At 37.9% G+C, this 15,940-nt stretch overlaps 1 protein-coding gene across 3 annotated transcripts in view; it reads left to right on the top strand.

The window, feature by feature from the left end:
- Positions 1-15,940, top strand: part of CHD8 (chromodomain helicase DNA binding protein 8) — a 279,870-nt gene that overhangs the window by 32,776 nt on the left and 231,154 nt on the right. For all 3 annotated transcript variants that reach the window (XM_053702279.1, XM_053702277.1, XM_053702278.1), the window contains exons 11-15: positions 737-874; positions 983-1,104; positions 1,691-1,934; positions 3,975-4,151; positions 12,717-12,860. In XM_053702279.1, the coding sequence (XP_053558254.1) occupies positions 737-874; positions 983-1,104; positions 1,691-1,934; positions 3,975-4,151; positions 12,717-12,860 (825 nt within the window). The remainder of the gene's footprint in view (positions 1-736; positions 875-982; positions 1,105-1,690; positions 1,935-3,974; positions 4,152-12,716; positions 12,861-15,940) is intronic.

Here is a 15,940-nt window from a genome sequence, read left to right as displayed (position 1 = left end):
GGTTGTAAATGCTTAGGACGTTTTGTGGTAAACTATCTTCCTTTTTTACATAGAGATGTTCAGGGGATATTTTCTACTCCACTTTTTACAGCTATGCTGCAGGACTTTCAAGTGTTTCAACATTTGGGTATCGTCCCTTTAAGACTCTTTTACATTTACTTTTCAAATGTGCTTTGTTTTCTTGATATCCCTTGTTGAAAAAGAATAAGCACATATCCTACACTAGTGGGATCTAGCTGCTGATTAGTGCCTGCACACATTTTGTCTCTTGTGATTGGCTAACTAGATATGTTCATCTAGCTACCAGTAGTGCAATGCTGTTCCTTCAGCAAAGGATAAAAAAGGAATGAAGCAATTTTCATAATATAAATAATTTGGAAAGTTGTTTTCACAGCATATGTGTGTATGCCACTGAAAAACGGTAGTAACTTTTTTACCAGAAACATTTTTGCTAATGGAAGTATATTGCAAAAATGCTTCTAATTAAAACTTAAATGCACTCATGCACTTTTGAATTTGACCTTTCTATCGCTTTGAATTCTTATTGTTTTTACCCTTTTATGACTAAACAGGTTAACAGTGTATTAGATTGTTGATTGATCATTTATTTAAAATATTTCTTCAGGTAAAACATATTTTTGACATGTGTAAATGCTGTCTTTTCATATGCATGATATAGAACATTAAGGTCACATAGTATTCATAAATGTATTTTTTTTGCCCATGTCCTATTCAGCCGGTGGTGTATTATTTGGTAAAGTGGTGTTCCCTGCCATATGAGGACAGCACGTGGGAGCTCAAAGAGGATGTGGACGATGGAAAAATAGAGGAATTTAAGCGCATCCAGTCTCGACAGCCCTGCTTAAAACGTGTGGTGAGTGACTGGTCCAGCTGTGCCCAAGCCTTCTCTCCATCTGAAATGCTACAGAAGTAATGGAGTATTTGATCACATATGTCCCCTGTTCCTTTTTTATTTTTTTAGGTCCGTCCAGCAGCCACATCATGGAAGAAGCTGGAGCTTTCAAAGGAGTATCAAAATGGAAACCAATTAAGAGAATATCAGCTAGAGGGAGTAAACTGGCTTCTCTTTAACTGGTACAACAGGTAAATATAGCCTACATTTGTGTCATGATTAGCAGAAGCTTGTATACATAATAGTAAGTTATCTGTGTCTGCCAGTTGTAATTAATAGCATTATTTGTTTTGTAATATAACTGAGATGAACTCATTTTTTTTTTTTTTTGTTAAGTAATTTCTTATCCCTTTACACATTATTTATTTATTTATTTATTTATTTAGTGTAAGTGAGGTCATAGATCGCTGTCCCTCAACTGCTCAAGTAATATAGCAGGAGCTTTTTTATATTATAAACCATTCTTTGTTGCTGCTAACACCACATAGCTATATATTCCAGATTCTAACATGCACTATTAATGCAGAGTAAAAAAAAATTTAGTACAGTAATAAGCATTGTTGTAATGATTACTCATTCATACACATTTTACTCAAGTTTAAAGATGAATATGTATATGGTGGTCTAGTACATGAAATAGCTTTCCATCAGAAGTGGTAGTGCTAAATATAGTAATAGTATATTTTCTATTTTTAATGTTTTTTTGTTATTTTTTATCTGAGCATTTTTCATAGGATTACTGGGGTTGTCTTATATTTTTCTCCCTCATTTATATAGGCAGAACTGTATTTTGGCTGATGAAATGGGCCTGGGAAAGACCATCCAGTCAATAACCTTTCTACAGGAGGTTTATAATATGGGACTGCGAGGACCCTTTCTAGTAATAGCCCCTCTTTCCACCATCACAAACTGGGAAAGAGAATTTGCCAGTTGGACTCAAATGAATACCATTGTATATCATGGCAGCCTGGCCAGCCGGCAAATGATCCAGCAGTATGAAATGTATTGCAAAGACTCCAAGGTTAGACAAGTGCATAAGCACTTATTTAAAATATTAACCAAGTGGTCTTTTTATAACCATAACGGTTATTGTTGTGTGTTTGGCAAATTTTTTAGCTGAAAAGAATCTAGTATAGTTCATATAGTATGTGGGATAACCTAAGTGGATGGTAGTATGTTGCATGTTGAAGTTCAGTGATGTCAAAATTTAAACTTAAAGGGCCATGATACCCAAATGTTGAAACACTTGAAATTGATTCAGCATAGCTGTAAAAAGCTGACTAGAAAATATCACCTGAACATCTCTATGTAAAAAAGAAAGAGATTTTACCTAAAAAATTCCTCAGTAGCCACATCCCATTGTAAAGGACTTCTAAGCAGCAAATCAGTATGTCTGTCCCGGGACAGCTAAGGGAGTGAGCTTACGTGCACACTCATCTTATTTCCCTATTCAGTTTAAGGAAGTTTACTATGAAATCTCATGAGATCACAGTAAAAGAGTTCATGACCTCAGCACTGCTGATGCTGATTGGCTGCTGTTCATTTCTTCATTTTTTTATTTTTTTTTTACCTGCAGCTGAGCAACAGCTGAAGTATATTTTTTTTACACAGTACTTACTCTGCTGAGCTGAGAAAGTTGTGAGGTAAAATATCTTAATTTTTTACATAGAGATGCTCAGGTGATATTTTCCGGTCAGCTTTTTACAGTTATACTGCATCAGTTTCAAGTGATTTAGCATATGAGTATTATGTCCCCTTAAATGTAATGAATAGAATGTGGAATTTTAAACAACTTTACTTCTGTTCTCAATTTTGCTTAATTCTCTTGGTATTCTTTATTAAAAAGTAACCTTAGGTAAGCTCAAGAGCATTGCTTCTTTCTTTCTTTCTTTCTTTCTTTCTTTCTTTCTTTCTTTCTTTCTTTCTTTCTTTCTTTCTTTCTTTCTTTCTTTCTTTCTTTCTTTCTTTCTTTCTTTCTTTCTTTCTTTCTTTCTTTCTTTCTTTCTCTTCTGCTAGACACATGCACACCGCTGAGCTTCTATCAGCCTACATAGCTTAACAAAGGATATCAAAAGAAAAAAGTAAATTTGATAATAGATGTAAATTTGTAAGTTGTTTAAAATGACGTTCTCTATCGGAATCATTAAAGTTTGTTTGACTTTACTGTCCTTTTTAAGGATATAAGTTTGATAATGTATTTATTGATGTAAATTTTCTAGTAAGGTACAATTTTAAATTTGTTTTAAAATGTTGTTCCTTTAATTTGTACCACTAATGAAAGAAGATGTATTGTAACCAGAATAAAAGATGTATGCAGGGTTAAATGCAGAATCTAACCATTAAGATCTGATTGTTTGGTACATTGTTCTACACTGGACTAGCATGAAATGTGTGAGATTTTTAACTGCTCCATTGTTTTAAATACTGTGATTTAAATATATATATATTTTTTTATCTTTAGAGGTTTGCTAAATTGTGTCTATTGCCTCTAGTAAAGAGTTTGATAAACATGCTCACATTTTATATAGAGAGTTGGCAGGAGCATTGTTTGTCTTTTTAACACAAGGTCACACTATAGAATAGAAGAAAGGAGATTTACTCCCCAGAAATAGGGCTTTTTAGTTTTTTTGCACATTTCATTTATTTTCTGCAGGTTTTGTCAGATATCTGTGCTTTTTGTTAAGTCAAAGGGTAGGAACAGAGCCTAAAGTCTGATTCTAACATCAGTGGGCACCCAGGAGCACATTCCCATTCAGTATAATAGCTTAGATGATATGCATTTTGGTTGTATTATTACCAGCAACAAAAAGACCAGAGCAGATAAAGTGGCAGGAAACAGACGTGTTTTTATATGAACGTGAAATTACAATAAATGCATTACTTCCTTATCAATTTAAACAAGATACAGATTTGCTAAAGTTGTAAAATTGAGTCTATACTTGTTACGTATATTTTACTAAGAGCGTGGATAGTTGTTTACAACTATAAAAAAACATCTTTGTGTCCTTTCTGCTATTTTCTTTTTGCTATTTTCTCGTTTACATTCACTTATACTTTCTAGAGTCATCTGATTCCAGGAGCATACAAATTTGATGCCCTAATCACTACTTTTGAGATGGTACTGTCAGATTGCCCCGAGCTACGTGAGATTGAGTGGCGTTGTGTCATTATCGATGAGGCTCATAGACTGAAAAATCGGAACTGCAAATTATTAGACAGCCTGAAGCACATGGATTTGGTGAGTGCTTCCAACTTAAACAAAGCCCAATCTTAGGCTTTTTATATTTTAAAGTTTTTCTTTTTTATTGAGGAAGAAAAAAGTAAATGCATACATAAGGTAAAATGAAAACAAAACATCAAATATTCATAGCATATCTGAATTAGGTTGTACATTTAATATTAGTAGTCCCCCATTTCAGCAGTAAAGGTCTCTCTTGGATCTTTTATATTGTTATAATCAAAGTCCAGGGGTTAATGTTGTGCATAAAGTAGATCAAGTACATAAAGTAAAATTGCTTTATAACATTGGGATTGTTTTATAGATAAATTTATAGTACCATATGATATACGATGATTAAAAAGTTAAACGAACAATGAAGCTGTGTACTCTGAGTATGATAGGATATATAAACTGAAGGTCTAAACTGATCTTATCATTTCTTGTCTGGAATATTTCTAGCACTGTGTATGTATGTGTGTGTATATATATATATATATATATATATATATATATCTCTATCATCTCTCTATCATCTCTCTATCTCTCTAGATTGGGGTATAACTGTGTTGTAGGGAGTGGTAATATTGCCATCTGAGTGACTCCTATAATAATTCGGGGATGTAGGTAGTAAAATCTTATCACTGTTGCCCATTTTAATATTTTTGGTGTAATTAAAGGGACAGTATACTCCAATTTTCATATAACTGCATGTAATAGACACTACTATAAGGAATAATATGCACAGATGCTGATATAAAACTCCAGTATAAAACCATTTAAAAACTTAGAAGCTTCCAGTTTAACTCTGTTTTAAAGGTTACTGGAACACCCACTGCAAGTGGGAAATATCACACTCACCCCTCCCCCTTCCTTTGCATATGAAAAGATCCTTTACACAAACAGAAGCAAGCTGGAGTAGGTATACGTCGGTATTCTCCTAAAATTGTGGGTCTTGGTTAGGAGTCTGAAAATTAGAGCAATGTTATTTTAAAAATAAGCAAAACTATCCATTAAAAAAACAAAAACAAAAAAAAACAAAAAAAACTTTATGGGCTATATAAATAGATCTACAAAACATTTATGCAAAGAAAAAACGTGTATAATGTCCCTTTAAACGTTTGAGTGGTGTTGCTGCCCTCTAGTGGACGAGAAAAAAGGTGAATGGTTGTGAGGAAGTGTATTTTTAGTCTTTTTTTTTTTTTTTTTTTTTATGTGAAACAGGAGACATTACGTTAGGGTTTAATATTTCTCCCCCAAACAATATTATTATTCTCCCCCAAACAATGTAATTTGTCTACTAATAAAAACCTAAGTACACATGTCTCCACATCTTTAGCAGAATTAAATGATCTTGTCCCATTGCATGTTAACGTAGTATAGCTAATGTGTAGAACAAAAAGGTTACAAAAGAAACCCAAACTGATTCAGATTGTGACTTCACTGCAAATAGTTGTTCAGCCATGGGGTTTTATGATCGGGTGTAACGTAGCGTTGCTAGTCCCATGTAGATGGCAGGTGGCATATCTCAGCATATGTTGGCCGTTCACGGTTATGTTAGCAGATAGATCTCCAAAGGTGCTTAGGACTGAGAGCCCGTCGTGTTTTGAAAAGTACTTAATCTTTTGGTGTGTGATTGCTGTATTCTTCAGCTGTAATGGTGCTGTTAATTATAGAGTGTGCCTCTCCAGTGCCCACGCCACCCCAAGCCCCCGGAACAACACAGCCAACCTCAAGGCCCCCCTCTCAGTAAAGACTCACGTGAGGGTCCAGTGACTTCTAGATGCTGCGGTGTTGTGTAAGGCGGGCACCCTTCATTTAAGGTATGCTTGAAGAGTATTTCCAGCATCTTGTTGAGCTGTGACTGCTTCAATGAAACAGCAACAATTTTCACCAGAGTAGTTTTCTCTTGTTGTGGATTCATTGTTGATCTGTGCGCTGAGGTGATGGGCTTAGTCGGAGGGTGTTATATAACAGCTGCAGAGGTGATAGCAGGCTTCTTGTGATTTGTTTGAAAGCGGCTCAGAAGGTAGTCTAAAGGTGCTCTTTCTATTAGCTGCTTCATGAGATTTTCAAAGCTTTCAAATCTTTTATTGAGACGGTTTTGCAGATGCTCTTCCTATGCTGTAGCCATTTTGGTTTGTCAGTTTGTGAGACTTGCCAATGTCTCTTCTCCCTGTTTTAGATTCCGTGTTCTCAATCAGGTAATTTCCCAAGTTTGTCCATGTTTGTGCTGGATTTGTGGGATCAGTTGAGACAAAGAACCTTGGCTGCACCGAGGGGGGAATGTTACCTTTTGTGGGCCGCTGCTCTAGGCCTCTATTGTCTGTTCCTGGGCTCCGGTGTCAAAAATACAGACAATATCGCAGAATATAGGACACCACAGGGTAGTGATGTAATATAATGTAAAAGAGATGTATTTTGTTGTAGGATGCTTCTGCAAATCGGCGGCTTAACAGAAAATCTACTTGAGCTTATGGAGAGTGCGACTGCTCAGGATCGCTGTACAGACACGCCCCCCCCCCAATCTTAGGCTTTTAAAAATGGAAATAGTAAGGATTATCTACCTCTGTTGTACTGAAGATCTGTTCTTGCACTTAGTGTGTCATACATATTTATAAAAAAAATGATTTGCCTTGTAAATCTTTTGTCATTGATTATTTTACCAAATACATGCACTAAAATAGTTGTGTAGATGAATAAGATTTTATAGCGCTTGTATTTTTTTCTTTCATGTAATTAGCAAGAGTCCATGAGCTAGTGACGTATGGGATATACATTCCTACCAGGAGGGGCAAAGTTTCCCAAACCTCAAAATGCCTATAAATACACCCCTCACCACACCCACAATTCAGTTTTTACAAACTTTGCCTCCGATGGAGGTGGTGAAGTAAGTTTGTGCTAGATTCTACGTTGATATGCGCTCCGCAGCAAGTTGGAGCCCGGTTTTCCTCTCAGCGTGCAGTGAATGTCAGAGGGATGTGAGGAGAGTATTGCCTATTTGAATGCAGTGATCTCCTTCTACGGGGTCTATTTCATAGGTTCTCTGTTATCGGTCGTAGAGATTCATCTCTTACCTCCCTTTTCAGATCGACGATATACTCTTATATATACCATTACCTCTGCTGATTCTCGTTTCAGTACTGGTTTGGCTTTCTACAAACATGTAGATGAGTGTCCTGGGGTAAGTAAATCTTATTTTCTGTGACACTCTAAGCTATGGTTGGGCACTTTGTTTATAAAGTTCTAAATATATGTATTCAAACATTTATTTGCCTTGACTCAGAATGTTCAACATTCCTTATTTTTCAGACAGTCAGTTTCATATTTGGGATAATGCACTTGAATTAATCATTTTTTTCTTACCTTCAAAAATTTGACTCTTTTTTCCCTGTGGGCTGTTAGGCTCGCGGGGGCTGAAATGCTTCATTTTATTGCGTCATTCTTGGCGCAGACTTTTTTGGCGCAAAAAATTCTTTTCCGTTTCCGGCGTCATACGTGTCGCCGGAAGTTGCGTCATTTTTTGACGTTATTTTGCGCCAAAAATGTCGGCGTTCCGGATGTGGCGTCATTTTTGGCGCCAAAAGCATTTAGGCGCCAAATAATGTGGGCGTCTGATTTGGCGCTAAAAAATATGGGCGTCGCTTTTGTCTCCACATTATTTCAGTCTCATTTTTTCATTGCTTCTGGTTGCTAGAAGCTTGTTCTTTGGCATTTTTTCCCATTCCTGAAACTGTCATTTAAGGAATTTGATCAATTTTGCTTTATATATTGTTTTTTCTCTTACATATTGCAAGATGTCTCACGTTGCATCTGAGTCAGAAGATACTACAGGAAAATCGCTGTCTAGTGCTGGATCTACCAAAGCTAAGTGTATCTGCTGTAAACTTTTGGTAGCTATTCCTCCGGCTGTTGTTTGTATTAATTGTCATGACAAACTTGTTAATGCAGATAATATTTCCTTTAGTAAAGTACCATTGCCTGTTGCAGTTCCTTCAACATCTAAGGTGCAGAATGTTCCTGATAACATAAGAGATTTTGTTTCTGAATCCATAAAGAAGGCTATGTCTGTTATTTCTCCTTCTAGTAAACGTAAAAAACCTTTTAAAACTTCTCTCCCTACAGATGAATTTTTAAATGAACATCATCATTCTGATTCTGATGACTCTTCTGGTTCAGAGGATTCTGTCTCAGAGATTGATGCTGATAAATCTTCATATTTATTTAAAATGGAATTTATTCGTTCTTTACTTAAAGAAGTACTAATTGCTTTAGAAATAGAGGATTCTGGTCCTCTTGATACTAATTCTAAACGTTTAGATAAGGTATTTAAATCTCCTGTGGTTATTCCAGAAGTTTTTCCTGTTCCTAATGCTATTTCTGCAGTAATTTCCAAAGAATGGGATAAATTGGGTAATTCATTTACTCCTAAACGTTTTAAGCAATTATATCCTGTGCCGTCTGACAGATTAGAATTTTGGGACAAAATCCCTAAAGTTGATGGGGCTATTTCTACCCTTGCTAAACGTACTACTATTCCTACGTCAGATGGTACTTCGTTTAAGGATCCTTTAGATAGGAAAATTGAATCCTTTCTAAGAAAAGCTTATCTGTGTTCAGGTAATCTTCTTAGACCTGCTATATCATTGGCTGATGTTGCTGCAGCTTCAACTTTTTGGTTGGAAACTTTAGCGCAACAAGTAACAGATCATGATTCTCATATTATTCTTCTTCTTCAGCATGCTAATAATTTTATCTGTGATGCCATTTTTGATATTATCAGAGTTGATGTCAGGTTTATGTCTCTAGCTATTTTAGCTAGAAGAGCTTTATGGCTTAAGACTTGGAATGCTGATATGGCTTCTAAATCAACTCTACTTTCCATTTCTTTCCAGGGTAACAAATTATTTGGTTCTCAGTTGGATTCTATTATCTCAACTGTTACTGGTGGGAAAGGAACTTTTTTACCACAGGATAAAAAATCTAAGGGTAAAAACAGGGCTAATAATCGTTTTCGTTCCTTTCGTTTCAACAAAGAACAAAAGCCTAATCCTTCATCCTCAGAAGCAGTTTCAGTTTGGAAACCATCTCCGGTCTGGAATAAATCCAAGCCTGCTAGAAAGGCAAAGCCTGCTTCTAAGTCCACATGAAGGTGCGGCCCTCATTCCAGCTCAGCTGGTAGGGGGCAGGTTACGTTTTTTCAAAGAAATTTGGATCAATTCTGTTCACAATCTTTGGATTCAGAACATTGTTTCAGAAGGGTACAGAATTGGTTTCAAGATGAGACCTCCTGCAAAGAGATTTTTTCTTTCCCGTGTCCCAGTAAATCCAGTGAAAGCTCAAGCATTTCTGAATTGTGTTTCAGATCTAGAGTTGGCTGGAGTAATTATGCCAGTTCCAGTTCCGGAACAGGGGATGGGGTTTTATTCAAATCTCTTCATTGTACCAAAGAAGGAGAATTCCTTCAGACCAGTTCTGGATCTAAAAATATTGAATCGTTATGTAAGGATACCAACGTTCAAGATGGTAACTGTAAGGACTATCTTGCCTTTTGTTCAGCAAGGGCATTATATGTCCACAATAGATTTACAGGATGCATATCTGCATATTCCGATTCATCCAGATCATTATCAGTTCCTGAGATTCTCTTTTCTGGACAAGCATTACCAGTTTGTGGCTCTGCCGTTTGGCCTAGCTACAGCTCCAAGAATTTTTACAAAGGTTCTCGGTGCCCTTCTGTCTGTAATCAGAGAACAGGGTATTGTGGTATTTCCTTATTTGGACGATATCTTGGTACTTGCTCAGTCTTTACATTTAGCAGAATTTCATACGAATCCACTTGTGTTGTTTCTTCAAGATCATGGTTGGAGGATCAATTTACCAAAAAGTTCATTGATTCCTCAGACAAGGGTAACTTTTCTGGGTTTCCAGATAGATTCAGTGTCCATGACTCTGTCTTTAACAGACAAGAGACGTCTAAAATTGATTTCAGCTTGTCGAAACCTTCAGTCACAATCATTCCCTTCGGTAGCCTTATGCATGGAAATTCTAGGTCTTATGACTGCTGCATCGGACGCGATCCCCTTTGCTCGTTTTCACATGCGACCTCTTCAGCTCTGTATGCTGAATCAATGGTGCAAGGATTACACAAAGATATCTCAATTAATATCTTTAAAAACGATTGTTCGACACTCTCTAACGTGGTGGACAGATCACCATCGTTTAATTCAGGTGGCTTCTTTTGTGCTTCCGACCTGGACTGTAATTTCAACAGATGCAAGTCTCACAGGTTGGGGAGCTGTGTGGGGATCTCTGACGGCACATGGAGTTTGGGAATCTCAGGAGGTGAGATTACCGATCAATATTTTGGAACTCCGTGCAATTTTCAGAGCTCTTCAGTTTTGGCCTCTTCTGAAGAGAGAATCGTTCATTTGTTTTCAGACAGACAATGTCACAACTGTGGCATACATCAATCATCAAGGAGGGACTCACAGTCCTCTGGCTATGAAAGAAGTATCTCGAATTTTGGTTTGGGCGGAATCCAGCTCCTGTTTAATCTCTGCGGTTCATATCCCACGTATAGACAATTGGGAAGCGGATTATCTCAGTCGCCAAACGTTGCATCCGGGCGAATGGTCTCTTCACCCAGAGGTATTTCTTCAGATTGTTCAAATGTGGGAACTTCCAGAAATAGATCTGATGGCGTCTCATCTAAACAAGAAACTTCCCAGGTATCTGTCCAGATCCCGGGATCCTCAGGCGGAGGCAGTGGATGCATTATCACTTCCTTGGAAGTATCATCCTGCTTATATCTTTCCGCCTCTAGTTCTTCTTCCAAGAGTAATCTCCAAGATTCTGAAGGAATGCTCGTTTGTTCTGCTGGTAGCTCCGGCATGGCCTCACAGGTTTTGGTATGCGGATCTTGTCCGGATGGCCTCTTGCCAACCGTGGACTCTTCCGTTAAGACCAGACCTTCTGTCACAAGGTCCTTTTTTCCATCAGGATCTGAAATCCTTAAATTTAAAGGTATGGAGATTGAACGCTTAATTCTTGGTCAAAGAGGTTTCTCTGACTCTGTGATTAATACTATGTTACAGGCTCGTAAATCTGTATCTAGAGAGATATATTATAGAGTCTGGAAGACTTATATTTCTTGGTGTCTTTCTCATCATTTTTCTTGGCATTCTTTTAGAATACCGAGAATTTTACAGTTTCTTCAGGATGATTTAGATAAGGGTTTGTCCGCAAGTTCCTTGAAAGGTCAAATCTCTGCTCTTTCTGTTCTTTTTCACAGAAAGATTGCTAATCTTCCTGATATTCATTGTTTTGTACAAGCTTTGGTTCGTATAAAACCTGTCATTAAGTCAATTTCTCCTCCTTGGAGTTTGAATTTGGTTCTGGGAGCTCTTCAAGCTCCTCCGTTTGAACCTATGCATTCATTGGACATTAAATTACTTTCTTGGAAAGTTTTGTTCCTTTTGGCCATCTCTTCTGCCAGAAGAGTTTCTGAATTATCTGCTCTTTCTTGTGAGTCTCCTTTTCTGATTTTTCATCAGGATAAGGCGGTGTTGCGAACTTCTTTTGAATTTTTACCTAAAGTTGTGAATTCCAACAACATTAGTAGAGAAATTGTGGTTCCTTCATTATGTCCTAATCCTAAGAATTCTAAGGAGAAATCGTTGCATTCTTTGGATGTAGTTAGAGCTTTGAAATATTATGTTGAAGCTACTAAGTCTTTCCGTAAGACTTCTAGTCTATTTGTTATTTTTTCCGGTGCTAGAAAAGGCCAGAAAGCTTCTGCCATTTCTTTGGCATCTTGGTTGAAATCTTTAATTCATCTTGCCTATGTTGAGTCGGGTAAAACTCCGCCTCAGAGGATTACAGCTCATTCTACTAGGTCAGTTTCTACTTCCTGGGCGTTTAGGAATGATGCTTCGGTTGATCAGATTTGCAAAGCAGCAACTTGGTCCTCTTTGCATACTTTTTTTTTATGTATTTTCTTCTTCTGAAGCAGTTTTTGGTAGAAAAGTACTTCAGGCAGCGGTTTCAGTTTGAATCTTCTGCTTATGTTTTTCATTAAACTTTATTTTGGGTGTGGATTATTTTCAGCAGGAATTGGCTGTCTTTATTTTATGCCTCCCTCTCTAGTGACTCTTGTGTGGAAAGATCCACATCTTGGGTAATCATTATCCCATACGTCACTAGCTCATGGACTCTTGCTAATTACATGAAAGAAAACATAATTTATGTAAGAACTTACCTGATAAATTCATTTCTTTCATATTAGCAAGAGTCCATGAGGCCCGCCCTTTTTTTGTGGTGGTTATGATTTTGTATAAAGCACAATTATTCCAATTCCTTATTTTATATGCTTTCGCACTTTTTTATCACCCCACTTCTTGGCTATTCGTTAAACTGAATTGTGGGTGTGGTGAGGGGTGTATTTATAGGCATTTTGAGGTTTGGGAAACTTTGCCCCTCCTGGTAGGAATGTATATCCCATACGTCACTAGCTCATGGACTCTTGCTAATATGAAAGAAATGAATTTATCAGGTAAGTTCTTACATAAATTATGTTTTTTACAGGAACACAAAGTTCTCCTGACTGGTACTCCCTTGCAGAATACAGTGGAAGAACTATTCAGCCTGCTACATTTTCTGGAGCCCTCCCAGTTTTCATCTGAAGCAGAGTTCCTCAAGGACTTTGGGGACCTGAAGACAGAGGAACAGGTAAATGAGTAAAGATATACAAGTCTCATAACTAAAGTTAATCTAGATCTGATTATTTCCATTATTTTTCACTCTCTTGTGTAAGATGCTACAGACTTTCATATTCATTCTTTTCTACTGCCCTGTTACTGTTGCTGCTTCCATTTTTTTATCTTTCCCACCAACTGTGCTTCATTAATCACCCCCTTATCAGCTGCATTGCTTGTTGTCGGTGCTTCTTTGTCTTCCATATTATCAATTTCATAATCATAACCACAGAAAGCATAATTGTAAATAACCATTCTTCTTTAGCTGCATCTATTTAAAAATATCTCCAGTGACTTCTTTACTTTTTTCAGACCTGTTTTTTGTCAATATACACTTCAATCTGCAAGATCCTTTTTATACAAACAATATGAAATTAAAATTTTTGCTTTATCCAGCTACGCTTTTTTAATCCTGCTTTTCACCTTTTATCATATTATTGGGAACTCACACACAGTTCATCAACTGCTATTCTAGTCAGGTCATGCTTCCTCATGGCACATCACCACCTTTTCCCATGGACTAAGCCTTAAAGGGACAGTCTAGTCCAAAATAAACTTTCATGATTCAGATAGGGCATGTAATTTTAAACAATTTTCCAATTTACGTTCATCACCAATTTTGCTTTATTCTCTTGGTATTCTTAGTTGATTGCTAAACCTAGGAGGTTCAAATGCTAATTTCTTAAACCTTGAAGGCCGTCTCTAATCTGAAAGCATTTTGACAGTTTTTCACCACTAGAGGGTGTTGGTTCGTGTGTTTTATATAGATAATATTGAGCTCACGCACGTGAAGTTACCTAGGAGTGAGCACTGATTGTTAGTGATAGGAGATGGCAAAGTGAGGTGTTAGTTTTTGATGCTTCAATCAAGAGTTTTTTTTTTTATTTTTAAAGCAGTGCCAGAGTGTGCTGTTTTGTCTGGGGTGTAGCCGTAGTCCATATCAGTCTCTACAGTAGAGCTTTTGGTGGCTTTAGAGCAATGGGAACTGGTGGGACATAATTCTCACTGCACCTCCCATATTGTTATTCTGCCCTTCTCATGATGGCCTAAGCAATAGCTAACTCAGGTCCTATCTGTTTCCACAGAGCTATGGGAGGGAGTGGACCTCCTAAACCTGTTGGAGCTGTCTTGCTGTCAGACAGCTGTAAGGTAAGTGCAGTTTCTTATTATTCTGGGGCACATTTACATTAGACTCAGAGTGGACTCTTCACTTGTACGTTTGTTACATTAATTTCCCTGGGAATAGAGGCTCTTCATGTATGGAAGGGGTTTCCTATGGTGACAGCATAGGTACAGGCACTGGGCTAGGACTAAGATGCTGGGCATTATCGGTCATTTTTATTTCTAAATTACCTGGTAAGGGCTGTGTATAGATTGACGCCCATAATGGACGGGGCTTCTATTTGCGCGCTTTAGACTTTTCTAGACGCTGTGTAGTTCCGGTCTTGTAAAGGGACATCTCTGCTGCTTAATCTTGCAGGACATTGGGCATTGCGCTAAAACCGCATGGTTAGCAAAGCAAGCGGTTGCTAGCGCCCTGAAGCCTGACCTGAGACAATGCTGAAAGCGGTCTGGAGACTGGTCGGCAGGTAGGCGCCTCAGCCTAGCTGTTGAGGCGGAGAGGTGCTCAGCAAAGTAAAATAGCTGCATTTAACACTTAAAGGCACAGTGTTATCTTGCTCAACACAGTAAAATAGCTGCATTTATTACTTAAAGGCACAGTATTATTTCTAACATTAGTAATTATTTGGCATCACTCTTTCTCTCATTTAGTAAGAGTTCTGAGTTGTAAATTTAAAGGGCCAGTATAAATTAAGAGGCCAATTTACAATTTCTAATTTTTTATTTATTTCATTTTCTTGCCTGTTCTATAGTATGGACCTCCTGTTCCTCTTTGTCCCTCATGTGTTGAGGGGGCTCTAAGCTATAAAGAATTTTTTTCATGATAAAAAATTGTCTATGGCAGATGCCTCAGGAGTCTAACGATGAGAGGCAGAGTATGCCGGAGCTTTCTCCCCAAGCTTCCCAACCCTTAACGCCCACCCAAGCAGTGTCCTGTACTTCGTCTCAAGTTTCTGCTGCAGTTAAGTTAAGGAACTTAGCTGCAGTTATGTCTTCTACTCTTTCTGAGCTGTTAACTGCCTTTCCTATGCTTCAAGGCAAACGTAAAAGGAAGGACAACTATGTGGTCAATGAAGTTACTGATGCTAGGGTGGCAACCTCGGACGTACCCTCCCAGGGATCGGAGATGGAGGGTATGGAGGTTCTATCGGAAGGTGACATTTCAGACTCAGGGAGTTCCTTACCTTTGACTGATTCAGACGTTGTTTCTTTCAGGTTTAAATTAGAACACCTCCACCTGTTACTCAGGGAGGTTTTAGTGATTTTGGACAACTGTGATTCCACGGTAGTGGTCGTTCCTGAGAAATTGAGTAAGTTAGACAGATACTTAGAAGTTCCTTCTTACTCAGAGGTTTTTCCAGTTCCCAAGCGAACTTCAGAGATTATTTCTAAGGAATGGGAGAGAGACCAGGTATTCCCTTCTCTCCTTCTCCTATTTTCAAGAAGATGTTCCCTATAGCTGATGCTGTCAGGGAAACTTGGCAATCGGTTCCTAAGGTGGAGGGGGCTATTTCCACCTTGGCCAAACGAACTACTATTCCTATTGAGGATAGTTGTGCTTTCAAGGACCCCATGGATAAGAAGTTGGAGGGTCTACTGAAAAAGATCTATGTTCACCAGGGTCTGCTATTGCAACCTGCCGCATGCATTGTTACGGTCACCAGTGCGGTAGCTTATTGGTTTGCTGCTCTTGCGGAATCTCTTAAGACTGAGACTTCCTTAGAAGAAATCCAGGATCGGATTAAAGCTCTGAAATTAGCAAACTCTTTCATAACAGATGCTTCCCTGCAAATTACTAAATTGGCAGCTAAAAGTTCAGGTTTTTCTATTCTAGCCCGCAGAGCCTTATGATTGAAGCCTTGGTCTGCGGATGTATCATCCAAATCTAAGCTCCTGGCAATTCCCTACAGGGGAAAGACCTTGTTTGGGCCT

The sequence above is a fragment of the Bombina bombina genome, chromosome 2 (genome assembly GCF_027579735.1).
Source record: "Bombina bombina isolate aBomBom1 chromosome 2, aBomBom1.pri, whole genome shotgun sequence".
NCBI lineage: Eukaryota > Metazoa > Chordata > Amphibia > Anura > Bombinatoridae > Bombina > Bombina bombina.
This window is presented reverse-complemented; position numbering and strand designations above follow the sequence as displayed.